This window comes from Neopsephotus bourkii, unplaced genomic scaffold (assembly GCF_033783945.1).
Source record: "Neopsephotus bourkii isolate Nb327-2 ecotype Australia unplaced genomic scaffold, CSIRO-AGI_Nbou_v1 NB_140, whole genome shotgun sequence".
NCBI classification, from domain to species: domain Eukaryota; kingdom Metazoa; phylum Chordata; class Aves; order Psittaciformes; family Psittacidae; genus Neopsephotus; species Neopsephotus bourkii.
In genome coordinates, this window is record NW_026900657.1 from 1,588,211 (window position 1) to 1,615,087 (window position 26,877).

A 26,877-nucleotide genomic window follows, 5' to 3' on the forward strand; every position below is an offset into this window, starting at 1 on the left:
GCGGGTGGGGGGCCGGATATAGGGTGCTCTGCTCGCTGAGCTTGGGGGGGGGCAAAGCCGAGAGCCCCCCAACCCGATCCGGCTTCTCCCCCCCCCCCCCCCTCCGCCGCCAATTCCGCCGTTGGCTGCTGCTCCTGTCTCGCACGTGGTTGGATTTAGGGATTTCTCCTTTTTTTTTGGTGCTTGGTTTGGATTTTTTCTATTATTTTTAACTATTTTTTGGTCACGGGGGTGTCTCGGGGCTCGCTCCCCCCCCCGACCCCCCCGCGTTTTTCTGGCTTCCCCCCCACTTCGCAATGGCCTCTCCGGAGAAGATGCACCCAGGGCCGGCCGCCCTGCTCTGCTGCCTCTGCTCCCTGCTGCTCCCCGGTAAGTGCCGCCGGCACCGGGAGGCGGGGGATCCGTGTGTTATGTGTGTGTGTCTGCAATACTTGGGGGGGACTGCACCCATATTCCCCTTCCAGCCCCATCTACACAGGGGCAGCCGCTGCCCCGTTGTGTCTGGCTGGGATCCCCCCATCCTCCCGCAGTCGGTTCTCTGCGCCCCCCCCCAGCGAAATGGGTGAAGATTAGAGTTTATTCCTGGCTTAATAGAATGACAGCTTGTGCTATGCGAGCGCTTGCCGCGGGCTGTTTCCCGAACAGGGAGCGGGGAGTGGGGGGGGGAATCATGGGGCGAGGAGGATGCGGTCGTCCTCCCCCCTGCCCCTTGTCGCCTTAATGCAGAGCTGCTTTAGCAGGAGGATCAGGGGCTTTATCCGCTATTATCCACTCGCTGATCCCCCAGACCCGCACCCAGGCACTTTCCCAGCCTGCGCTGAATTACGAGGTAGCATCGCTTTGGGGTGCGGGGATGGGGGTGCAGCCCCTGCCATCCCTCTGCTGCTTTCTGTTCCCCCCCCCCCCATATGGGTTTTGGGGTGAGGGTTTGGGGCTGGCGGTGCTGCCCCTGCCCGCTGCCTGGGCAGGGAGGGCCCCCGCTGCCTGCGCTTCACTTGCCCTGAGTTGCATCCAAATCACCGCCGTGCCATGGCCGAGCTGCGGTGACATCCTGCCCTGGGGGCACCGGCACCTGCTGCTGGGGGCTCTGAGCGGCAAGAGGGGCCACACGGGGCTGGATTCCACGGGTGTTGTTTTCGGGTGGGTTCATTGTCAAACCACAGTGCCCCATCAGAGCTGCTTGGCTGGGCAGAGAGCGGGGGCTGCTTGCAGTCTGGGGGGAACCATCCGGATTCCTCCTGCCAGCCCAGCTCTGGCTGTGGGTTCGGAATGTGCTGGGGGCAGAGGGCTGCGGTGCCCAGCTCAAATGAGACCCCCCCCGAGGAGCCACGGTCTCTGAACCGTGCCCAGCTCCATTTCACCCCAGCAGCCCACGGCCAAAGCACTCTGGGGTTCAAGCAGGGCTTTCTCAGGCATCTGCAGCCCCCCAGGTTATTTGAGAAGCTTGGAAAGCTGTTCATCCACAGTGATGAAATGAAGGGGGGGGGACATTGGGAGCGTTGCAGGGAGCTGGCGGGGGGGTCCACCCTTCAAAGCCTCTGACCTCAACAGAGGAGCAATAGAGATGCTCCAGACTGGTGAGCACTGCAACTTCACACAGCATCCTTTGGGGATGCAAATGGTACCCCCGGTACCCCAGCACTGGGTGTTTCCTGGGGTGTTGCCTGGGCAGGGCCTGCTGCAGAGCTCTCCTTGAGACCACCAGGTCCGGGAGTCTGGAGCCGGTAGGAAATTGCCATCTCCTTCCTCTCCTCAGTTTGCCTGGATGAGATTCAGCCGTCTGGGTCGGCGCTTCCCCACGGCGGCTGTCGGCTGCGCTGGCGGGCGACGGGAAACATTCCTGTGCAAGCGATCCATCGGGAATCGCCTGTGGTGCAGGGGCTGGATGCGGCCCCTGCTCCCCATCCCCTCCCCACGCATTTCTTAGGCCCTCTGTTGCTGCTAGGACACGAGCACCCCTGTGGGTCAGGGTTTGCGCCAGGGCAGGATCCGGCCCCTTCAATGCGAGTGTGATGGGTTTGGGGGTCCCCGTGGTGGCGATGCCAGCGTGAAGCAGGCAATGGGGTGACTGTGCTGGGTGTGGGGCTTGGGCTCGCTGTGCTGCTGGGGAGGATCCTTGTGCTGGTGGAGAGAGGAGCCTCTGCCGGGAGTTTTTAGGCTCTTTTAGGATGTGCAGCTGCCTCTGTGGCCTTCCCTGGGCAAATGAAAGTCTTGGAGGGAACCAGAGACTGGGAACAGATTGTTCTCCCAGTGCTTCTGACAAACCACTTGGGATGTGGTGGGGATCAGACAGCGGCAAAGCAGCGCCCTCCTCTCCTGCCTGTCTGGGGTGTTTCACTCCCTTTTCCCTTGTGTTTTATACAAGAGCAGCCCTCGGCACCAGCCTTGCCCCTGTTGCACTGCTCTGCCTGCACCGGGAGCCACTTTGCCATCAGCCCTGGATCAACTGCTTCCAGAAGGTGGCTTTTTCGGCATCTCCAGAGTGGGATGCTGGCAGGGATTGTGGGATGGATGGCTGGACCCTGTGGCTGTGGTGTGATGGTGTGTGCTTGTACCGCAAACCTGCGAGGGATGTGTTGGGATGTGGTGCAGGGGGATTGAGCCACCCACTTGCAAAATACCTTGTACTGTCCATGGGGTTGAACCTGGATTCCTGCACCTTCCCTCTGCTGCGTGCTGAGCCTTGTCCCCACAGCGTGCCTCATTCTACCCTCTCCCAGAGGCAGCTCTTGCCCAGAGGCAGTGGTCCAGGCGTGCTGGGGTTGTTCAGCATCTGTCCCAGTGTAAAAGCCAGGCTTAGGGTCCTGTGCTGGATCCTACAGCCCCGGCACCTCCATCCTGCTGCTGGTGGGGATGGGGCTGTGCTGCTCTCCCCGTATCTCCCACCGCTTGTTCCCACCATGGGCAAGTCGCAGGCGCTGGGTTGGGGGTGAAGGAAGATGCTGTGGCCACGGCTCCATCCCTGGTGAGGGGCTCCAGCCAGCGCACCCCAACCCCGGCAAGGAGCGGGGGATACGGACCGATATGGATCATCCCCATCCTATGTTTCAGCGCAGAGCATCTCCCATCCCGGCGGTTCTCAGGCCAGCAGGTGGAGATGTGCAATAACTCGCTGCCGAACCCGGAACGTGCACCCAGCGTTTGCTCTTTTAATGCCTGAATCGGGACCGTGCACCCGGCGTTTGTTCATTTAACAGCCCCCGTCCCGGCCGTGCTGGTGGGGTCAGAGCAGCCGAGCAGCCTCAGCTCCGGCCAGGAGCAGAGCAGGGGTGATAGGATCATTGCTCATCCTGGCAGGCAGGTGAGAGGACAGGATCTGCCTTCTGAGCTGGGTTAAACCTGGCACAAGCTCTGCCTTTGGTGCCACAGAAAAGGCTTTCAGCTCTGGGGTGTCCTTGCATGTCCCCCAGGGCCCAATCCATCTCCCAGCCGTGACACCTTAAATCCCAGCAGGATGCTTGCACTGGGACGTGGCGATGCTTCTTCTTCTACCCCTTTTGTCCTCTTGGTGTTGCTGAGGAAGGAGAAGAGGATGAGGGATGCTGTCAGTGGCATGGTGGAAATCCTCTGAGTGATGATTTTGGTGAGCATCTGTTGCAGGCTTTGGCTTTGGGGATTTCAAGATGCATTATGTGCCTCAATACTCTTGGCCAGAACCATCCTTTTGTATGTGCGCTTCTCTGTGTCATGATGCTGCACCCCAGGCTCAGCCCTGCTGCATCACTGGGGAAACTGAGGCAGGGAATTGGATGGCAGCAACCCCCTGGGTTGGGATTGCACAGGGATTTTTGGAAACCTGGCTTTTTGTCTCTTACTCTAAGTGCTGCTCTGAATTCCCCTCACCATGTCTGGCTGCTGAGCTCCCTCCTCACCCAGCTTCTCTGCATCTTAAACAGAGCAGGAAAGCAAAAACCAACCCAGCTGTGGGGTCCGTGCGGAGCATCCCTAGCATTGCGCTGGCACATCCCAGCTCCATACCCTCCTGTAGCCCCCCAGACACTAACAGGGGGTTGGGCAGCAGGACATGGCCTGATCCCAGGAGATGATGGGTGAGGGAAAGGGTGCTTACGTGGCACAACCTGATTTTATTTGCCTCCTGCAATTCCTTGTCCAAAATAGTCCATGATGTGTATGGAGGAATGTTCCGGTGTGATCCCCTCCTGGGTGGTGCCCGTGGTTGCATCCCATCCATCTGGAAAAGGTCACTCTTGCTAATCTAATCAGAGTCTCCTGTTATTAAATACATGGCTCTGCTAACGAGCAGCCCCTGGGAAGGGAGGGAGGTGGCTGCTCCTTGGTGCTGTGATGGGGACCCCAGCGGTGCCTTTGGGGACAGGGTGTTTGTCCATGTGTGATGCCAGAAAGAGAAATGGTTCAATGGTGTGGAGTGAGGCAGTTCCTGGTGCTCCTTGCTGAGGGAAGAGGAGGTTGGAGCTCACTGCTTCCATGAAAACTGGGAGAAATGGGGTCCTCCAGCCACAATTGATGGTGGCTCAGTGATTCTCACCCTGGGGGAGGCACCAGCCAGGCTGGGGCGTTCATGGGCTGTCACCTCTCCTGGGGTTGGGATGCAGAAGCTGCTCCTTGGGATGTGGCTCTGCTGGGGACCATTCCCTTCATTTTCCTTAGGCTGTTGCCTGACCTGTTGCACGGGATCACATGTCCCTTGATGCTGGCTGGGTGCTGAGCCCCTGGCTTGCAGCTCTGGCCTTCCAGAAGGATACCATAATCAAGGCAATTCCCAACGTTCTGAAGCTGCCATCTCCTGCTGGCAAGCGTTTCCCCATCACTTACACAACGTTTGCTGCCCTTGACGTTCCACTAGCGCTACTAAAGGTGCTGGTGTGGCTTTACCCCTCCTTGCAGGTGCTGTCACCTCAGGGCCCCTGCAATGAATCCATCACCCCATTGCCTCATCGGGGTCCTGCCTTCATCTCCCTGATTCAAGAATTCAGGGGGCAGGTTTTGCCCTGGTTAAATGGGCTCTGACAGGTTGGGCTTTTCCCCAGGACTGGCAAAAGTTGAGGATGAATTCATTTTTAATCCATTTTTTTCCTTGAGGAAAAGCTGAGTTTTCCACCTAGAACATAAATCAGATTGAAAATGCAATACCCACTGCTGCCAGCACGGTGCAGCTGCTGGATGTGCTCCTCTTGAGTACCACCTAAATCAAAGACAGGAAGGGGATGCATTCAAGTTGTGTGTTTAATGCTGTGCCCACTTTGCTGGGTGGCAAAGTCCTGAGCTGATGAAGTCCCTGGCTCAATGCCTGTCCCCAGCCCTGATTTTGGGGGTGCTGGGTGAGCTCTGGGGGTGATGCTGCCCCAGTTGCTTGGGGTGAAAATTAACCAGGGTCTAATCAGGCTGAGACGTGTCGCTCTGCACAGCCCAGGCTGGTGGTGGCAGTGGGGGGGGGCACGGTTGGTGTTCATAGAATCATAGAATAGTTAGGGTTGGAAAGGACCTTAAGATCATCCAGTTCCATCCCCCCTGCCATGGGCAGGGACACCTCGCTCTAAACCATATTACCCAAGGCTTCGTCCAACCTGGCCTTGAACACTGCCAGGGATGGAGCATTCGCAACCTCCCTGGGCAACCCATTCCAGTGCCTCACCACCCTAACAGGAAAGAATTTCCTCCTTATATCCAATCTAAACTTCCCCTGTTTAAGTTTTAACCCATTACCCCTTGTCCTATCGCTACAGTCCCTAATGAATATCCCCTCCCCAGCATCCCTATAGGCCCACTTCAGATACTGGAAGGCTGCTATGAGGTCTCCACGCAGCCTTCTCTTCTCCAGGCTGATTGAAGGGTGCTGGGAGGATGTTCCTGGGAGGGGATGGAGAGGGCATAAGGAGGCTCCAAGCAGGACACATGGCTTTGGGAGCATCATTGGGTCTCCTCTGCTCCAACACCATGTTGCTGGCGTCTTCTCCCTGTCCCTGCTTCCCCAGGGCTCTCCTTTGCGGCCTTTCCTCCCACTTTTGGCTCCCCAGGGTGGGTATTTGGTAACCATCTATGCCTATTTGCTGCTGGCATGCAGGGGGACCCACCGCAGCATGTGCTGGAGGTGCCACTTTATCCCAGGGCAGCTCCCCCCTTTGCTGCCTTTCTGAGCCCCCGGGCATCCCTATGGACATTCATAGTCAGGCCCTTCCTTGTCCTCCTTCTTCTCCCTTTAATTAATTCCTTCATTTTTCTTCCTCCTCCATAACGGCCTTCTCCTCCCTGTCCCCCAGCCTGTCCCTTGCTGTGATTTGTGGAAATTGCTCTAAAGTAGCTGCCACGTAAAAGCCTTCCCGGCTCCAGGAATTTATGGCAGGCTGTGCCTCTGCACAGCACATCCCATTTAGGCCATATTTATTTATTCTTTTAGGTTCCTTGCTTCCCCTCCTTTTAATAATTTCCTGGAGGAAATGCAGACCTCAGCACCACAGCCTGTTGTGGAGCTGGGATGGGTCCCTTTTGCTGCTGGCACTGCAACACAGGCTGTGTGCTAGCCTGGGGCTGAGTGCCACTAGGAGTTCTTATCATATTTCTTCTACTGATGAAGCCAGGCTGGACCTTTTGGATGGGGAGAAGTCTTAAGGACGTAGAAGAAAAGAATCTAGCAATGGCCCACCAGGCATAAGCACAGCCCTGTATTAGACACTAGAGAATCCACTTTCAAGCCTGCACTGCTGCTCAGGGGAAGGCTTGAGCCACTTTTCTTTGCTGGCACCCACTCAATTCCTTCCCTAGGCTGGTTTTGGGAAGCCTTGGACCAGTTTACCCTCCTGGTTGAGTGTTGCGGTCCTTGGTACCATGGGGCTTCATGGCTGTGGCCATGAGCAGAGCTGGGAGCCGGGAGCATCCCTATGTCCCTCCCTTCCCTGTGGTCACAGCCAGGGCATCTCCCTGCTGTGCACTGGGGGAAGGTAATTTTACATTTGTAACAATTATTCACTTAATTGAGTTCCAATTAGCTGGGATTGGAGACAGAGGCTGTGGGCGCATGGGAGGGCAGGGGGAGCTGCTTGTCTTTTATGGCACTGCAAACAATTTTCCAGGCTCTGGCTGCTGGGAAGCGTTTTGGAGGTTCCACAAGGGGCCCGTCTGTGTTCTAATTTTGGCCTGGGTTTTATTACTGGCTGCTTCTTTTCCGTGTGGAAGAACGGAGGGGGGCTCACGTTGGGACTGACTGAGTTCTGGGTGGAGGGATGGAGGCCTCTGTTTCCCCTTTCTGTTGGCTTTTAGGGTGTTTGGAGATGCTGACCCCAGTTGGTGGCGGGGAGGGAAAGGGATGGGTGTGAGGCCTGGCTCTGGTTTGAGTGGGGAGATGCTGAGTGAGTCTGGATCTTCTCTGGGAGCTGGGGCTGCCTCAAGCTGGAGCACTCAGCTGTTGGGTCATCCCTGGGAGCTGCAGATGTGCCACATCCCAGGCATTTGGGACTGTTGCTGCCCCTGTTTCTCCTTTGCTCTTGGTCCTAGTGGCTGTGGGGCAAAAATCCGTGGGTTGCTCAGGAGAGCATGATGATTCTATGCAGGCTTGAAATGAAGTGGCAACTGGGACATCTGTGCTGGTGGCTTGGTGGGGAATAGCAGGGTGGGCCTCCTTCTTAGGGGCTGTGGGGTTTTGCCCTGGCTTTGGGTGTTTTGGATGCATCCATCCCCCCATTATCTCATCTGGGTGCTAACCAATGTGGGTAAACTGAGGCAGCCGCATGTCCTGCCCTCATGTCCCTGATTCAGGGGCAGGATCTTCACCTTGTCCCTCTGTTCAGGAGCTGGGTTTAAACAGGAAAGGACCAGGGCCTGTAGGGACAGGCCAAGGGGAATGGCTTGAACCTGCCCGAGGGGAGGCTGAGCTGAGCTCTTAGGCAGAAGCTCTTCCCTGTGAGGGTGCTGAGGCGCTGGCACAGGGTGCCCAGAGAAGCTGTGGCTGCCCCATCCCTGGCAGTGCTCAAGGCCAGGTTGGACACAGGGGCTTGGAGCAAGCTGCTCCAGTGGAAGGGGTCCCTGCCCATGGCAGGATGAGCTTTAAGATCCCTTTCAACCCATCTCGGATTCTATGAAGCCATTGCTTTATGGACAACTTTCCTGGCTTGCTCCAAGGAGGAACCACCATGGAAGCCCAGCTGAGATGGGCTGGTGTTATCTATGGTGTTATCTATGGAGACAAGGGGCTGGGGTTTCGCATCATCAGTGTTTCAGTATCTCCCTCAGAGCTGTGTTTGGTCCATTGATGCACAAGCCCCCAGTGCTGCCTGTTAACATCATGAGAAGTTTGAACCTTCCTGGCACAACCTCAAACCTCCTTTCCCTCTTCTCCAGTGCTTTTCCCATATGCTTTCCCCCTGCTAAGTGGGGATATATGTGCTGGGAAGCCCCTGCTGTGTCCCACGGGATAAGCTGGGATAAATATCCACCCCCAGAGCATCGCTAAAGTGATCCCTATGGCAGACAGCTGGGGCTGGGGCTAAGCTGGGGCTCAGCACTGGCTATCCGTGATGGATAAGGGGAAGGGGAGGAGGCTCTTTGGCCTTGGAGCAGTAGGTGGGAGCAGGGATGGGGCTGGTGAGGCTGCAGCAGGGGCAGGATGGAGGGGGCAAGCAGGGAATGTGAATGAGCTGGTGCCTCCCACCAGCCATAGCTATGTCCAGTCTGTCCATCAGCCTCTCTTCCCTTGTGTCCATCAGTCTGTCTGACCCCAGCATCCCCAGGCAGGGGGAGCAGAGCACCAGGGTGGTCACTGGCGACCACAACTCCATGGTGGAGCCCTTACCGAGCAGGACCCCTTGGCCTGGGGAGGCTGGTCTTGATTTGAAGGCAGGCCAGGAAGGTGCTGCTGCTATCTCCATGTGCCCTCATGGCCAGGGAGAGCAGCTTGGCACATCTGGCCACATGGTAGTGGTCAGCACGGGGCACATCTGGCTGGGCAGATGTGGGGCTTGGTGAGGGGGTCACAGCAGTTGTGTGTTTCCATCTCTCTTCCCCCCTCTTCCCACCGTGGGTTGCAGGTCATCCCAGCTCCCCAGTGTGCTGCTGTGGGGTGGGAAGGAGGGGACACCCAGAGTCCTGTCCCATCCCACCATGGGGCTGGGGTGGTTCCTTAGCCCCAGGGGAATCCAGGCAGCCCCGGGCTGGTCAGAGCCTGGCCCAGGATGGAGATCTGCTTTGTTGCTTGCAGTGCCAAGCTATGAGGGTGGAAGGACCATATGGTCCTGTCTGCGTTGGTCTAATAAACACGGGATGCAGGTCAGGCACTGCAAATCCCATTAACTGCAGCCAGAGATCAGGGTTTAACCCTTCTGTCCTCCCAAATCCACCCAGAAGTGGGGCCATGAGGGCCATGTTCCCTTCTGGGGGCTGCTAGAAACCAGGTCAGGGGCTGGGGACAGTGATGTGGGCACTAGAGTTCCTGCAGCTGTTTTGCTTGTCTGCACATACTTCCATCTATCCTTCTCCTTCCATTCATTTTCCTTCCATCTCCTAAGCTGTTGTACTGTCCATTTGTCTGTCCATCCATCCATCTCCTGAGCCAGTGTGTTAACCTTCCATCCATCCTCCTATCCATCCCTTCTCCTTCCACTTCCCAGAGCTATTCTCTTGCTGTCCAGCCATTCCTGATCTGCCTGTCTCCTTCCGTCCCCCCACACATGGTCTGTTCTCTCTGCTGGTTCAAATATCCTTATCCACCCTTCTTCCTCGCTTCCTAGGCAGCAGCCATGCATCCATACATGTGTGCATCTCCTTCATCCCTTCTCCCTCCCTCTCCTCCCTCTGTCCCATTGTGGCACAGAGGCTCAGGCTGGGCTGTGATCCTGGCACCCCCTCGGGGCTGGATGCGGCTGGATTGGCTCCTCTCCTGGCAGGATTAGTTTATGGCCAAGGAACGGAGGCGCCGGTCCTGTCCCCCTTCTGGCGACAGATTATAGCATCATTTAAACGCATTTTGTCTGTGGAACGAAATAGCTTCTCTGGGTGCCAGCGATCCTCCTGCACTGAACTAATGATGACCATCACATTAATCTCCATCCCAGCTTGTCCCTGCTGCTTTTCCCTGTCTGGCATGGCCAGGGTGCAGGTCTGTGCATGGGCTTGGTGATGGAGCCACTCGGGTTTCCCCATGGCACCACGGTGCTTTATCTGAGTTGAACAGGGTCTCCAGCTGAGTGTCCTGAGAGGGGCTTTCCTTGCCCCTCCTGTGCACAACCCTTATTTGCCATCAGAGAATCCTCACGGCAAGGAGGAAAGAGCTGGTGGCTGCAGGTCTGGTTCTAAGGGTTAAAAACTGGTGCTGTTTCAAAGCCTCTTTCCCTGGCTGCCACTGCCTCCTCCGGTCCTGCTGGTACCTCACCAAGTGGGCAGGGTCGTGTTGCTCCAGGTGGTAAATCTTAGTCCACAAATAACGTGGTGCCTTGGGAATAATCCTTCTCTAATAGATAGGGATGGTGGGAGCAGCCGTGCCCATGCCAGCTGGGATGCAGGGAGAATGCAAACCTTCACATGCCACAGCAGCAAACACCCTCCACGAGCCAGAGGAGCAGAAAGCCACCTTGCTGGTGGTTATTTCTGAGCAGAGTGGCACCCATGGGGGCTTCCTGAGGCTCCGCATCTCTCCTGCAGCTCCCAGCTTTCCATGAGGTGGGAAAACAGAGCGGAAGAGCAGGATGCGCTCAGCAGCAGGCATGGTTAGCGTGGCGGTGCCCATGGTGGTGCCAGTGGTGCTGTCAGTGCATCCCCAGTATCCATCCGGCCCCAGGGAATTCTGTGCCTGGCTTGCAGACAAGTTCCATCCCAGGCAGTGCAGCAGCGGATGCTGCCCACCCGGTATCGAGTGCTAATCCTTTTATGAGCCCTTTAAGCTGCTTAACTCCCCACAGCAGAGCTCCCTGGGTGGGCTGCAGGGTCCTGCTTCCTCTTCAGCCCTGGGCTATGGTCCTTGCTGGGGAAAGCCTTGATGTCTCTCCATGCTCCTCATCCCTGGCTGGGGATGGGGATGGGGCTGGGGCTGGGGCTGAGCCGTTCCCAGGAGCTGAGCCATCACATCTGCACCTTTCACCGCTGTTTGACACGGGTAATTTGGGCTCTCCTGCTCGGGAGCCGCTTGGGAACGATTACAATCAGTGCCGGGAATGGGGCTGGCGGAGAGCTGGGGGGGACCCGGGGCTCCTGGGAATTGCTGGCAGCCACTGGTGGATGCAAAGACCTTGAGATGTCTTCCAGGCTCCCGCAGCTGCTGGCACAGTGCATGCCGTTGGCTTGGCTCCGCACCTTAGCAGCATCTGCTCCAGCAGGAAGATGCTCGTGGGTTTCTGTCCTCTTGCTGCCTGTGGCATAGGGATAACTGCCCCCTCCAAGGGGCTTGGGCAGCTCCGTCCCTCGGGAGTCAATGGGTGGCAGTGGCTGCCTGCTCCGCCTGCCTGCTGGTTGTTCTTCTCTGGTTTTAAGGCAAAATGGTCAAAAAGAAGGACCAAAATGAGATGTGGGTGCTACTGGGGTTAGTGCAAGGTGGCACCAACATCATCTTCCACCAGATCATGTCCATGCCTGGAAAATTTGGGGCTAGGCCAGCTTTGGCACCCAGGGACACTACCTGGCTGGCACCCCTGGTTGGATGACAGGTGACAGACTGGCCATGACACCACCCTTACAAGGATCCCATGGGGATGGAGTGGGTCTGGGGTGAAGGAACTGATTTAGCCACCTTCCCTGTGTGATCTGGGAGCTAAAAGCAGGAGGAAAGCCTTGGTCATAGATACTTCATGGGAACTGCCAGCCAAAAATCAGCCTCGACCTGCCTAATTTTTGGTAACAAGCCTCTGGAGAAGCTCAGCATCCTTTTCTCTGCACAGCTGAAAGCAGGGATGTAGCTGGTTATGCCTTGTTTCTATGAGTGTGTTTGTGTTGTTTCAACTGGAGCCTTGTCATGGGTGTGGGGTGGGAGACCGGTGCTGTGGGCACTCCAGTGGCAATACTGAGGTTGGATGCGGCTTCAACACAGTCTGACCCAGCCTCGGGCAGCCCCTGAGCATCCCTCCTCGCTGGACACCCCATCCCATGCTCAGGGTGGGTTTGGTGAGGCTGGAGCCACTCAGTGGGAAGCCCAATGATACCTGAGGTCCTGGGGACGTCAGAATCTGAGGCTTTGATTTGCAGGAGAGAAACCCAGCCAGGCTCTTGTTGCCTTTGTGATGGGTCTGGGGGCTAAAGCACCTACTCCTTGCTGCAGGCCTGGACCACTGCTTTGAGTCCGCTCTCCCTGCTCTGGGGCTCAGGAGATGCTCTGGAGAGGGATGCCTTGCACTAACCCCCACTCTCCATCCCCTTCACAGCCCATGCCAAGGGGCCACCCCCCAGCCCGGAGCCCGCCGAGCCCCCCGGTGCTGTCACACTGCCCGTGAGCTACCGCCTGTCCAACACCCGCTTGGCCTTCTTCCTCAAGGAGGTGGGAGCCAGCCCGGTGGGCAACAGCAGCGCCCCGCTGCAACGGGCAGAGCCCTTCGTCGTCTTCCAGACCAAGGAGCTGCCCATCCTCAACGTCACCCTGGGGCCCTTCAGCACGGGGCTGGTGCTGCCCAAGGAGCAGTTGCAGCCCTCCAGCACCTTGGAGGTCCCCGACCGCCTCACCGTCAACTGGAAGGTGCGCGCCTTCATCGTCCAGCCCCGGCTGGTGGCCAGCCAGCCCGTGGTCCAAGTGCTCTTCTACGTAGCCGGTCGGGACTGGGACGATTTCGATGTCACGGACCGGCTGCCCTGCGTGCGGCTCCACGCTTTCCGCGATGCCCATGAGATCAAGAGCTCGTGTCGCCTGCGGGGCAGCCTGGCCATGTGCCTGGTGCAGGCAGAGCTGCCCCACGCCTGGTTCGGACCCCCGGCTGTGCCGCTGGGCAGGCGGAAGAGCCCTGAGAGCCTGGAGGTGCCGGGTGAGGGCCAGCAAGCCGAGCTCTACTACACCCTGCATGCCCCCGATGGGGCCGGACAGTGCCTTGGGGAGATGGTTCCCCGCCGTGGGGCTGGGGGAGCCAGGACTGAGGGTCCCACACAGCACCCGCTGCTGCGCATCGGCAGCGTCAGCCTCCTGCAGCCCGGCCCGGGGCAGCCCATGCAGGAGCATCGGCTGGATGGCAACGTCTTCATCCGCCTGCCCGACAAGCCCCTCAAGCCAGGCGAGGTGCTGAGCATCCTCCTCTACCTGATGTCCAACTCCACCGTGGAGCACTTCACCCTCAGGTAAGGTGCTAGGGCTGTCCCCACTCTGTCCTTTCGATGATGTGGTTGTTTTGGCAGTGCTGTGCAAAGGCAGCCATGGGCAGGAAGGAGAGGATGGAATGGCTTATTGCACTTATGGAACCTGCTGGCAGGGCTTTGGGAAGCTGAGGGAGGTCAGAGATGCATCCAGCACATGGGTTTGCAATGTTCTGGGGCTTTGCAGTAGGACCTTGTTGAAGGGAAGGGCTGTCCATCCAGAGTTTCCATCTCTGCGTTGCCACTATGGACTGCTGCCTTTGCCCAGTTGCACTGGGGTTAGGGCCCCACCAGCAGATGCGGGTTTGTTCACAGGCAGTTTGGGAACAAGGTGTGGAATGACAAGGGGGCTGCTGCCCCACAGGGGTGTTACTGTTCTGTGGGACAGCACTGGGGTGGGGGACAGAACTGCTGGATGGTGTGGGGCAAAATCCTATGGGAAAGAGGGGCTGGGGTGGGCTCAGCCCCGTGGCTGCTGCTGACAGCCTGGATGGTGTTTCCTACAGCCAGGAGGGATCAGGGGCAAAAATCCCCCTGCGGGGAGGGTCCAGGGGTGCTGGGGGTGAGGATCCATCCCTGACCATCGCTCTCCACAGGGTGAAGGCCAAGAAGGGTGTGAACCTGCTCAGCACCAAGTCAAGGAGTGGGCAGTGGCTGGTGAGCTCAGAGCTGCTGACGGGCGGCAAGCACTCCACTGCCACTGTTGACGTCTCCAGGGTGGACGGTGCCGGGCCCAGGTAAGGGTCCCCCTGTGCCTGCCCCCCATGACCAGGGGATTGGGGAAATGGCTGGGGTTTGACATGGAGCAGTTCTCCCTTTGCACCCACACTGGGTGTCCGGTTGGCTGCAGCGCCAGGTGGGTGCTGCTAGGGGAAACTGAGGCATGGCTTGGACTGTGGAGGCACTGAAGGGCAATGAGCAGTGTTGAGGTCAAACCCTCAAAGCCAGCTGAGGTTGGGGCAGGCCCTGCACTAATTTGGGAAGGGGCTTGATGTTGTGTGTGGTTTTTAACTGTCCGGCACCATGTAGCAGGCTAATGGGAAGGTGAAGGTGGGATTCACGGCCCAAGGTGGGCAGGTTTGTGGGCAGGCAGGCAGCTGCCCAAGGGCTGTGAATGGTGCATTCAGGTGGGATCTGCTCCATGGTCAACACAGGGAATCAAGCTGAGGCTCAAGCAAGTGCTCCTAAGCCATGGGTACCATTGAGCAGCTGCATCCTTGGCTCTGAGGTGGGATTACCTGGATGCTGGTGGATACGGGCGGTGGATTTGGGGGCTGAATTGTGAAGCCATGGAGCATCCCCAGTTTGGAGCGGAGGTGTTGTGGGTTTAGAAGATCTAATAGTATGAGAGACAGCAGCTCTTTGCTGACTGTCCTGGTGTCTCCTCTGGGAAGGAAGGGGAGCAGTCCCCAGGCAACGTCTCTCTGGATGATGGACGAGTGTCAGAGGGGGAGCTTGAACCAAGGCAGCACCTGAGATGGGCAGAGCAAGTTCTACCCTGCTTAACACAAGGATGATGCTCATTGCTGGGGCTTCAGGAAAGGCTCGGGTCGGTTGAGTAGAGTCTGGGGGATAGAAATGAGAATGATCCAAAGGAGCAAGGACCCACAAAGCCAAAGTGAAAACCCAGAGGTTGCTCAGCCTTGGAGAAGGGGAGATTGCGGAGGCTGCAAGAGCAAGGGGCAGCTTTGCTCCTTGCATCCGTGTGGGTAGGACACGGTGAGCAAGGGCAGGGGATGGGCACAGTGTCAAAAGCATTAACAGGAGTCTCTGAAGTGCTGGAAAGCAATTGTCCTCCATCATTGTGCCTATGGGAAAAGGGAGACAAATACCTTCAGGAGCTGGGTTAAGGGAGTTGATGTGATTCCTGCTCTCTGCATAGGAGATCTCCTGGTATCTCTGCCCCACGCTGAGTGAAACAGGGGCTGAACTCCTGCAGAAAGGAGGTGCTCAGCTCTGACCTCTTTGAACGTGAGCTCAAAACCGATCTGCAGAAACCCCTCCAAAGGGCTTACCCGGAGGGTGGATTTTCCATTGCTTCCAAAACGCAGCCGCATCCGAGCCCACAGCCCCGAGATGTCCTCTGGGGGATGATGATGGACACCAGAGTGTCCCCAGAGCCACGAGTCCCCCCCTCCTCTGCATGGCCACCCCTGTGCATGCTGCCAGCAGTGAGCTCCTCTCCCCTGTCCCTTCCCCCTCTCCCTGCCTGCCAACGCTGCTTCAAATCAGGCAGGAAAGGTTAGAGACGGAGGATGAATTTAAAGTGATTACAATCACCTTTTAGACAAACAACTCCATCAAATATTAACGCAATGGCAAGTATGAATGACTCAAAGCCGTGTTGCCCTGCGGGCTGCGCTGCTGGAGGAGGTTGCCTTGCTGGGGCTCTGGGGGCTTTTGGCTGTGCAGAGAAAGCCCTGAGCTTTGGGGTGATAACAGCCAATTTGGGGTGTTCTGTTGCACCCCGCCTGCAACCTAAGTTATTCCATCAGCCTGAGCAGCCTAGCTCTTGTCTCTGCCATGGCTGAGGGCAGATGATGCTCGGAGAGGGCAGAAGATGATGGCATCCCATGGGCACCCCATGTACAGGAGTCCTGGTGCTGAACCATCTCTGGCGTTCAGCTGCAGCTCTGGTTTGCCTTTGAACCTGGCTCTTCCCAGCTGTATTTAATACTTATGCATTGGAAGAGGTAGTGAGCAGCCCAATCCTCTTCTCCAGGCTGGGTGGCCTTTGGTGATTCCCTTGCACTCCCACAGGCTGACAACCCTGGGGGCACAAAGTCCCATCAGGACCTCACCGGCCAATGCAAAGCCCATTGTCCCTGCTGTGGGAGCACAGAGCAGGGCTTGCCGTGGCCTGGGGCAGCCCCGTGGTTTTGCTCTCCTCTTCCTCTGCTCCCTTTCACTCATTAGGTATTTATCAGAGAGAAACCCAAGCGTGTCCTGCATCCCCGGATCGATGGGACTTCCTTAACGGCTGCTATGCTGTGAGATGAGAGCAGAGCCGAGCCCGGTTTCCCAATCCACAGGGATTTCACCTTTCCTCACCCCACTCCCTCCTCCAGCTCTGGGAGGGCATTTGCTGGCTCTGCAGTTTGCAGGGGCTCTGGGGTGTCCCCTGAGGATGCTGTGGTTTGGGGGGGCAGTGGAGAAGTTTAACCTGGGGGCGCTGATCCCTGGATCCCCTTAAGGGATTTGCAGGTTGGACACAGAGACGGGAGGGCAGGGTCGCATCTGGGGATGTTTGCTCACAGGGGTGAGGTGTGAGAGTGATGATTTATGCTGCTGTGTCAGACTGTGTCCAAGCTATGATGCAGAGGACAAGGGACACCAGCTCCTGAGTTCCCTGTCCCCTTAGGCAGTATGTGATGGGTTTGGCAGCACCCAGCCTCTCCATCCCATCCTGCCTTGGGGTTGCCCCACAGTTCATTCCCTGTCCATTAGCTCTGGGTCCTCAGTAGTGGTATAAAATGTGTGGGGTTTTGATGAGCTGATGGTACTGGAGCTGTTACCACTTGCTGATCCTGTCTTAACCTCACCCATCCCCTGCCTAGCTGCCCTCTACATCCCCATGGCTGTCCATACAGGTTGAGGGACAGCCCTGCACTGTGTCACAGCTTGGAGTTCTCCCACCTGCTGTCTATGATTTAATCTCTTCCTCCTGTGCCTCAGTTTCCCCATATGATCCCCTTGGAAAGTGCTGTAAAGTCAGTGGCTTGGACTAGGCTCTTGTATAGAGACTTACGTTGTGTTCCTGAGCATGCTGCCCTCCTGGGTGCAGGGGACACCTGCAGAGATGAGCATGCAGGCAGGAGCAATCCAGGGTGGTGACTCCAGTTCTGCTGATGTGAAGATGGAGCTGGGGAGGCAGGGCCACCCACTGTCCCCAGGCCATGGCCACACACTCACCCTGTGATAAGCTATCACCCAGCAGCCTTGCATGTTCTGCATCCTTAGAGGGTCCTGGTCCCCGGGAGCCTATGGGACCCTGGTCACCCGGCTCACTGTGTCCCCTCCTGTCCCCTGCCCAGGGACGGGGACTCCTCGGAGATCATGCAGCTGGATTTCGAGATGGAGAACTTCACCAGCCAGTCGGTGACGCGCCGCATCATGTGGCACATCGACTACCGGGGCCGCAACCCCCCGCCCGACCTGGAGAAGGTAGTGACGGAGCTGACGGTCATCCAGAGGGACATCAGGGCCATCGTGCCCCTGGCCATGGTGAGCGGGTCCATGTCCTCTGCTGAGCTTACGCTGGGGATGGGTTGCATCCCCCTGAGGGATCTCCCTCAGCCCATCTGCCCCATAGCACCTATACATCCATACATCCCACCCCGCCTCCCACCCACAGGTCCTTCTCTGCCCCAGGGCTGGAGCAGGAGAGGGGCCAGCCAGGATGTGAGGCTGCCCTCTAACGTGACAGTCCCCTTTGCACCCCAGGACACGGAAATCATCAACACGGCCATCCTGACGGGGCGGACGGTGGCCATCCCCGTGAAGGTCATTGCCATTGAGCTGAGCGGTGTCATCGTGGATGTCTCTGCTATGGTTGAGTGCAAGTCCAACAATGAAGACATCATCAAGGTGGGTGTGGGTTGGGGGCTCCTGTGACCCTAATGAAGGGCTGAGTCTCTTCCAGGGGTGCTGACCCCAGTAGTGATGCGAACTGGGACTGGCAGCTGAGCTAACTTGCTGCACAGCCCCACAGCATCCAAAGCATCATCCCCTCAGTGGCTTCAGTCCATATGTGCTTCTCCCTGGGATCTGCTGGGAGAAGGACAAGATGCTTTGTCACTGTCTCAAGAGAGGCTGTGAGATGCTGGCGCTGTGCAGGCTGGCACCAGGCAGCAGCAATAACTATGGGTTATCAGAGCACTTAGTGCTGATAAGGTGAAATATTGTCACCTCACAGTGTAAGCTGCAGGTTTCCATCAGCGGCTTCACTCGTGCCTCCGGGTGACATTTATCTCCTGTTCGGATTGGGTACCAGAATGAGCTCAGGCTGGCCCCAGAGAGGGGTGTGGGAATGAGCTGGGCTCTTCAGGAGGATGGAGGGAAAAGGGGGGCTGAGAGAGAGGAGCACCAGGGGCTACATGGGAGAGATGCTGATCAGGTGCATGCAGAAGGCTTGCTATTGCAGCAGCAGCTGAGGCAGCAGTTGGTCCTCAAATCCAGCCATGATTTTTCCATCACCAGACCCATCCATCCATATGCATTTTTCTTCCCTTGTCTGTATCCTCTCCCCACCTGCCTGTATTCTTCTATCACCATTTCCCACCCATCCATCCACCCCTAGACATCATTACCTTCTCCCAAACACCTCCTGCCCCTCTCCCTGCATGCACCCACCCAGCTCACCCCTCTCCATGTCCTCGCTGCATTGGGCAGAGAGCCGTGCTGGGGGTTTGGGCTCTCCCATGTCCCCCAGCCTGGGGTTCATAGCCCCTTCTCCCTTTGTTTGCCAGCAGCCACTGGCTGCTTTCCTGGCCAAGGCAGGGGTGATGAGCAGAGCCCCAGCTCCATTGGGACTTTCTCTCCCTGTTGGTCCGTGGGTGGGTGAGAGGCAGTGTCACAAAGTGTTTACCCAAGTTCTTGACTGAACCTCCAATCTGTGCGATTTACAGCACCGGCTCTAATTTATGGAGCCCGGTCCTCTGCAGTGTGATAAAACACTGGAGCAATAATACACTTCAGGATGGACTCCAAGACACTTAAACTGTTTAATGTGCTGCCTTTCTACTCATAAATCTATTTACGCACTGTCCCCAGACCTGGGGGGGAGCAGACACATGCACACGAGCTGGGATGAATAATGCATGGAGCAGCCCTCCGGCCCCGGCTCGCCTCCTGCTCGCTGCTCGGAGCCCCGTGCAATTGCTTGCTGAGTTATTTTGTGTTTGTGCTGGAGCTTCGCTTGCGAGGGAGCTCTCAGTTACCTGCTGAGATTGGGGAGTATGATTGTGGTGTCAGGGCTATAAACCTGTTACATAAATCAAAGCTTACATAGTGGGATGTGCTATCTGTTAGTGTAAATAATTTAGCATGAATGAGGGCTGGGGAGATGCTTCTCCCCACGCTGCCTGTGGCTCGGTGCTGCTCGCTCTCGTGTGTAACGTGGAGGGAACGTGTTCTGGATGTGGCTGTGAAGCTGTTGGGGCCACTCACAAAGGCTGGTGGGTGAGCACGGGTGGGAGTTGTCGTCCTCACCCCTTCTGTGATGACACAGGGTGACTGCCCATGCTCAGCCCATAGAAGAGGACCTCATCACTTGAGGTAGTGTAGGAATAACCCCCCTTGCCTGCCCATGCGGTGGCCTTAGGGGCTCTGTATGTGTTAAGGCCACCTCTGCTGCCAGCAATGCTCAATGGGAGATGCTCAGCATCATTTGCTCTGTGAATCTTTCTCACGAGCCTGCCATCCACATCTGCTTGAGGATGCACTAGGAGCAAGTGGGACTGAGCCTCAGTGACCCACAGCTGCCACAGGACCCCCTGGGTGCTACCAGCCATGGGGACTCTTCCCACTCCCGAGGCCCTTGGAGCAGATATTCCTGCTTGATTGCATGCTTGAGGCTGTGCCAAGGGGGAAGCTCCTGGCCACAGAAGCGGAGCCAGCAGTGCTTTGGCTCGGAGCCCAGGCAGACCTCAGCCTCTCGCTTCCCGACGCCTTGCTGCAGATCCGGGAAGTTTCTCTGAACAAGCGTGCACTTCATTTAGAACCTCATCTGCAGTCACTCCATCATCAGGACAGGCCTGATGGGCTGGGATATTTTGTTGTCATAGTTGTAACCCTCCCTGCCTTTCCCAATTGCAAAGCAAGCGGTGCCCAGAAGTTGCAGGGGGAGGGTTTATTAGCCAAGGTAATGCAAGCAGCAACCTGCTGTATATATTGTGCTAAATGGCACAATATCCAGAGCACTCCTTTGCTGGAGGGTTCACCCAGGAGCTCATCTTTATTCAGACGCTGCCCCGACAGAGATGAGATTGTCTTTTCAGACGTGCTGAGCTGGCATCTGAGAGGAGGACAAGGAACAACCCCTCCTGCATTGCACTTCCCTCCCGTGCCCAGGGAGCAGGAGCTTCTCAAGGCTCTTGGGTCCTGGGCTCTGCCTTCTCCATCTGCCCTGGGGACCACAGGCACCTTGCAGGGGGCTCCTGCAGCCAACACATGGAGCCTTTGCAGGAGTCAGGCTTATGGGCTTGGAAATGCAAAGCTCCTGCAGCTGGATGACTGAGGGTGCCCAAAGATAAGGTGGCGAGAGTGGCAGTGACGCTTTCACCTCTGCTGTCAGCTACCATGCAGCACAGACTCAGTCCCTTATCAGCCATCAGGGAATCCATGTGGGAGAGTGGCTTGTTGGAAATAAGTCCTTCTGTGCTGTTGTGAGATGCTTGGTGCATCTCAGAGTGACTGCGCTGCTGGCTGGGCCAAGGGGTTTTATTCTTCTCCAGCAGCAAACAACTTGGATGCAATTCCTGATGGTGTAGGAGGGCAAAAAGGGAGTCAGTGTTGGGCCATCGGGCCACTGCAGATGAGAGGTTGGAGTTCCCTTGGCCTGGTTGTCTTCTGCCTTGCTGGGAAGGAGTTGTTGACTCTGATTGCCTAAGCTGAAACGCAGGTGATGCTGCATTGGCATCCTCTCAGCAGGTTGGGTCTACCAGTAATAAGTGGTCCCCTGTGGGGTGTATTTGTTTTATAGCAAATTTAACCAATGGCATTTGCATAGATGGGAATTAAAAGAGAAAGGGCGAGAAGATGAAGGTGAGGATTCAGATGAGCTGCAGGAAGTTCTCTGTGGTGTTAGCAGGGGGGACAGGGACAAGGCACTGGGGGGTACCTGCACATGGGCATGCAGTGGTTCTGTGCTTGCTGCCTGTGCCCTCTGGGTATGGGTGGAGGAGACTTTGGGGCAGATATCCAGGATGAGCAATGTGTAACCCTTGTGAAGCACCCACGGATGCCTCTAGCTTGAGAGCAGAATAAGGTTGTGATTCAGTGCCAAAGAGACTGAGGCACCAAATGAAGGTGTTTGGTTGAGGTGGCACTGGGCATGGGTGGCAAGAGGGAAATTTGCATTATGGACATGGTGTGTGTGGGTCCGTGCTTCTGAGCAGGGATCCCTGGGAGCAGAGAGCATCTTTGCTCCCGGGGCCACCTTTTTCTGGGTACATGGTGGTGAAATTGTCCTGTTTCAGCACTTCCCATCCTCTGGGCAGGCTCCTTCCAGGACCTCTGCTGTGTCTGTAGGGCTGCTGTAACCCTCCATCCTGCCTTCTCCCCCAGGTCTCCAGCAGCTGTGACTATGTCTTTGTCAGTGGGAAGGAGTCGCGGGGCTCCATGAGCGCCCGGGTCACCTTCACCTACGAGCACCTCTCTGCCCCGCTGGAGATGACAGTGTGGGTGCCCAAGCTGCCGCTGCACATTGAGCTCTCAGACGCCCGCTTGAGCCAAGTGAAGGGCTGGAGGGTGCCCATCCTGCCGGACAGGAGGTGGGTGCTGCGGAGTCACTGTGCTTGGGGGTCTGTCCAGCCTGAAGGAGGCACAGTGAAGGTGGTGGTAGTGGTCGAGTTGGCTTGTTTGGATATTTAATGAGGGGGGTTTGAAGGTGATGGAGCCAGCGTTATCTCAGGGGCCCTCTGAAATGGTGAGAGATCGTGGCTACAGGTTGCATGTTTGTATGGAAGGAGGAAAATCTCACAGTGAGGTTGGTCAATTATGTTGACCAATAAATATATTATACTGGGATAATTATAACACCCAGGGACCAGCACAACAGCTGGAGCTGGTTAGGAGCATCCATCCTTGGCAATGGTCAAAACGTCCCTGCAGGAGGCCAGGAGCAACCAAGCTCCAAAGTTAGCCCTGCTTTGAGGTCTAGAGACCTGCCGTTGTCCATCCCAACCTGACATCATAGAATCAGAATGGTTTGGGTTGTAAAGGACCTTGAGATCATCCAGTTCCGCCTCCCTGCCGTGAACAGGGAGACCTCACACTAAACCATATCACCCAAGGCTTCGTCCAGCCTGGCCTTGAACACTGTCAGGGATGGAGCATTCACAGCCTCCCTCGGCACTCCGTGCCAGTGCCTCAGCACCCTTACAGTAAAGAACTTCTTCCTTATATTCAACCTAAACTTCCCCTGTTTAAGTTTTAACCCATTACCTCTTGTCCTGTCACTACAGTCCCTAATGAATATCCCCTCCCCAGCATCCCTATAGGCCCCTTCAGATACTGGAAGGCTGCTATGAGGTCTCCACGCAGCCTTCTCTTCCCCAGGCTGAACAGCCCCAACTTTCTCAGCCTATCTTCATATGGGAGGTGCTCCAGCCCCTGAGCATCCTCATTGCCCTCCGGATGAGATGTCTGCTGCTCTCAGCTGGTTAGGGGGCAGAGATGCTGGTGACCCTGTTACCATGTGCTGCTAAAGCCCTCTAAAACCTTATGGGCAACAGGCATCTTTTGGTGACCTGGTGTTTGTCTCTGCCTGGCCACCCTTCTCCCTTCCTGTGAGGGCAATGAGGAGCTCGGTAGCACTGCCCACCACCACTGCCCCATCCCGCAGGTTGGTGCGGGACAGCGAACACGAGGAGGATGAAGAGGAGCGGAAGCAGAGCCGGGGCTGTGCCCTGCAGTACCAGCACACCACGCTGCAGGTCTTCACCCAGTTCCACACCACGGCAGCGGAGGGCACGGAGCAAGTGGTCACCATGCTGGGGCCCGACTGGCTGGTGGAGGTCACCGACCTGGTCAGCGACTTCATGCGTGTGGATGACCCCCGGGTGGCCCACATGGTGGACAGCTTCACGCTGGCCGGGAGGGAGCCGGGCACCACGCTCTTCAAGGTACCCCATCTCCCCACCTCTGCCAGCTTGGCTTGGGGCGGCAGGAGGTGATGGGTACCCTGGTCCCCTGCAGGTTGTGTCCCCGCTCATGGAAGCGGTGCTGGGTGAGACGCTGGTGACGGTGGCGGAGGAGAAGGTGAGCATCACGGACCTGAAGGCCCAGGTGGTCTCCAGCCTCTCGCTGTCCCTCCACCCCAGCCCTGGCAATAGCCACACCATCATTGCCCGGACATCCGTGCAGCAGACCCTCAGCTTCTTCAAGCAGGTGAGGCCAGGAGGGTGCACGTGGGCTTGGTGGGGAGCTTGGGTTGGGTGAGGGCTCCATCTGTAAACCTCCCCTCCCAAATCCTGCTCATGGTCATCCCGGACCCTCAGAACACCCCAGAAACCTTCACACACTTGTGAACCAACCCCAGGGGCAGGATGCAACCATGGGGACATAGGGCGTTGGAACAAATCCTATAGCTTTGGTAGCCACATCTGGCACCTCTGGGGCTGGGATTTGGAGTGAGCCTGGGCAAACATGGGGAACATTGAGGAAAGAAGATGTAAAAAGGGAAAAATAGGTGATGTTTGGTAGGAATAAGATGGATGATGAAGGGATAAAGGGTGAATTGGGATAAAGGGTGAATTGGATGGAAAGAAGGATGAAAAGGAGGAGAGATTGATGGAGGGATAGACAAATGGGTGCAGGTGGGACTGGCATCCTGCTGGGCAACCGGTGCCTGTGTTGATCCCGCAGGAAGCGCTCCTGAGCCTGTGGATTTCCTACAGCGATGGCACCACGGTCCCCCTGTCCCTCTACGACCCCAAGGACTACAACCTGGTGGTGAGCAGCCTGGATGAGAAGGTGGTCTCGGTGACCCAGGACCGGGCGTTCCCTTTGGTGGTGGCCCAGAGCGAGGGTGCAGGGGAGCTGCTGCGGGTCGAGCTGGTCATCTGCGAGAGCTGCCAGAAGACCAAGCGCAAGAGCGTCCTCTTCACAGCCTTGGCCAGCGTGCGGGTCCACTTTGGGTCCGAGGAGGACCCAACCTATGACTATGACCATGTCCCCAGCAAGCCAGGGCTGGTGGAGACGGGGGCAAGCACCACCCTGCGGGCAGAGGTGGAGAGGAAAGCGGAGCCGAGCGAGGACAGTAGGATGTCCAGCGCATCTCATCCCACCGAGGACTTCCCCACCATCCCCACGGGCTTTGTCCAGGTGACCAGGGGGCTCACAGACCTGGAGATAGGCATGTATGCCCTCCTGGGTGTCTTCTGCCTGGCCATCTTGGTCTTCCTCATCAACTGCATTGTCTTTGTGCTGAAATACCGGCACAAACGTATCCCGCCTGAAGGCCAGACCAACATGGACCATTCCCACCACTGGGTCTTCCTGGGCAACGGGCAGCCCTTGCGGGCTCACAATGACCTCTCCCCCCAGCCCGAAAGCCCTGGGAACCCCCTGGAAAACGTCCAGACCTGCTGCCACGGGGACCACCACAGCAGCGGGAGCTCACAGACCAGCGTGCAGAGCCAGGTCCATGGCCGTGGGGACGGCTCCTCGGGGGGCTCCACACGGGACCAGAGCGAGGACCCGCTCAACTCCCCCACCTCCAAACGGAAGCGGGTGAAGTTCACCACCTTCGCCACGCTGCCCTCCGACGAGCTGGCCTACAACTCCATCCCCATCGCTGATGAGGAGGACTTGGAGTGGGTCTGCCAGGACATGGGGCTGCAAGACCCCGAAGAGCTTCACAACTACATCTGCAGAATCAAAGAGATCGCTTAGCGCAGGGCAGAGGGGATGGGGCGGGAGGGAGGGGGCTGCCACGCTGTGCCACGCCATGCCACGCCGTGCCACGCCACGCCACACCACGCCAGCCGTGTCCCCGGGGCTGGAGACCCACGTTCAGCTCTCTTTTGCGCATCCCCTCTTCCGCACATCTCAAGTCCTCACCCCGTTGGAAGGCACCCACTGGGGCCTTGTTCTTTCCGTGCCCTTTATCATCTGGTTTTCCCAGAGGAGGCATCAAGCACACGTGTGGCCCCCCAGCCCGCTGGCTTGTGGTGGGGGGCAGAGATGGATGGGGTTAGAACCTCTGTGCGTGTCCAGTGGTGCACAGGGCAGCACGATGCTGCGGGTCCTGCTGTGCAGGGAGTGGAAGAGAAGAGATGCTCAGCGGGAAGGTGGCTGGTGGGGGCTTCCTAAGGCACCCCCCTGCCTTTGTTGCACTTGGTGGCACAATTGTGGAGGTGAGTGCTGGTTCAGGGATCTGCTGTTGGAGTGTTGGGGGGCTCCCCCCGCCAAAGCCTGCTGCCCCATGCTGTGAGTGATGCAGGATGGGGAACAGAGACCCATGGCCACAGGTCTGGGGCACTGCTGTGCCCATCGCCTGCTGTATCTCAGCACTAAATGCTGGGATCTTTCCCTGCTCCTGTTTGTGTGAGTCCTGTGGGATGCTGACAGTAATGTTTGTCACATGAGGACCTCCTGGGGAGCATGGCAGCTGCCTCTGCCCCATCTCGCTGCCTGGGCAGGGGCAGGTTGGGGTGGCCACCAAGCCTGCTGCCTATGAGCTTGCCGTCCTTGTGTCTCCCTGTGCTCCCAGCTATGGGGCCATCCAACAGCCCTGCTGGGACCTCCAGGGCTGGTTCCTGCCCCACTGGTGATGGGATGTAGCTCTGGGACTGGGAGGTGCTATGGAGGCTTCCCACTACTGCAAGCAGGACACAAATGGACCTGGCCTGAGTCTCCCAGTGCCTCATTCCCCAGTGCCAGCCCAGTGTGGATGCCTGGAGCCAGGCTCAGCCTCTGTGGTGCCTTCTGACTGCCATAACCCAACGCCTCCCCGGTCACCCCATACTGGTGGCAGCTCCCAGCCCCTCTGGCGCATTGGAGAGGCCTCCCCCAGCCCAGGGCAACCCCATGTCCAGTGAGAGCATCCTCAGCCAGGTTCACCCTATGGTTACCAGGGCTGGTGGTCCTATGGTCACTGATGGCGCGGGGATGGGGACCCCCTCCAGCATCACCCAGTGGAGGGGGAGCAGAGGCTGGCAGGGGATTATTTCTGGATTGGAAGTTACCCACCACTGTGTCTCTTTCTTTATTTTATTTTTTTTCTTAAATAAAAGTCCAGAAAAGAAAAAAACAACGAAACAAACAGCCAAACCCAAACGGTATCACAGCACTGTGAGGGGCCCCTGTCTCTGCTGGGGAGCCCAGGGAGGGGATGCTACCAGTGGTTTGGGGTGGACACACACACACAAACACACACACACAGAGCCAGGGTCCTGGGCCCCCCTCCTAAGCTCTGAGTGCTTTGGGGTCAAAGCTGTGGATTTGGGGCTTCCCCTCTCCAAACCCCTCCTCCCGTGGGCAGCCTGATCACAGCTTGGGGTTCAGGCACAGGTGATGCTGCAGCACCTCGGTTTCCCTGTTGGGCAAGCAGCAGCCTGTGGTTGTGTGCGGTGTTTCAAAAGCCTCTTTGAAGAGTTTATCAGAGGCCTTAAAAGTTAGCTGCGAGCTCTGTGCTGAGTTTGTATATACATATATCCAGGGGGATTGGGATGTGCTCAAAGGCCAGGAGGATGATGCAGTTGTTAGGTTTTGCTGTGCCCTGTTATCTAAAGGACCCAGGTCTGGCTGAACAAGCCACTAAGCTGACAGCAGCTCCAAGCAGTGAAATTAATACAGCCGACTTCCCTGCTTGGAAGTGCCAGACCTCCCTGTGACATTAACATCTATGAATAGCTGTTAAAAAAGTAGTAATAAGTGAAAAAGCAGAGGGGAAAGGTAAGGAAAGTGCTTAATAAAATCTCA

At 57.3% G+C, this 26,877-nt stretch overlaps 1 protein-coding gene across 1 annotated transcript; it reads left to right on the forward strand.

The window, feature by feature from the left end:
• The first annotated feature begins 112 nt into the window (after positions 1 to 112).
• TMEM132E (transmembrane protein 132E) lies at positions 113 to 26,228 on the forward strand. Its single transcript, XM_061369160.1, has 9 exons — positions 113 to 369; positions 12,318 to 13,215; positions 13,827 to 13,967; positions 17,265 to 17,454; positions 17,674 to 17,817; positions 21,517 to 21,722; positions 22,796 to 23,075; positions 23,149 to 23,340; positions 23,818 to 26,228. The coding sequence occupies exons 1-9, from the start codon at positions 297 to 299 to the stop codon at positions 24,844 to 24,846; spliced, it is 3,153 nt and encodes a 1,050-aa protein (XP_061225144.1). The 5' UTR covers positions 113 to 296; the 3' UTR covers positions 24,847 to 26,228.
• Positions 26,229 to 26,877: the final 649 nt, after the last annotated feature.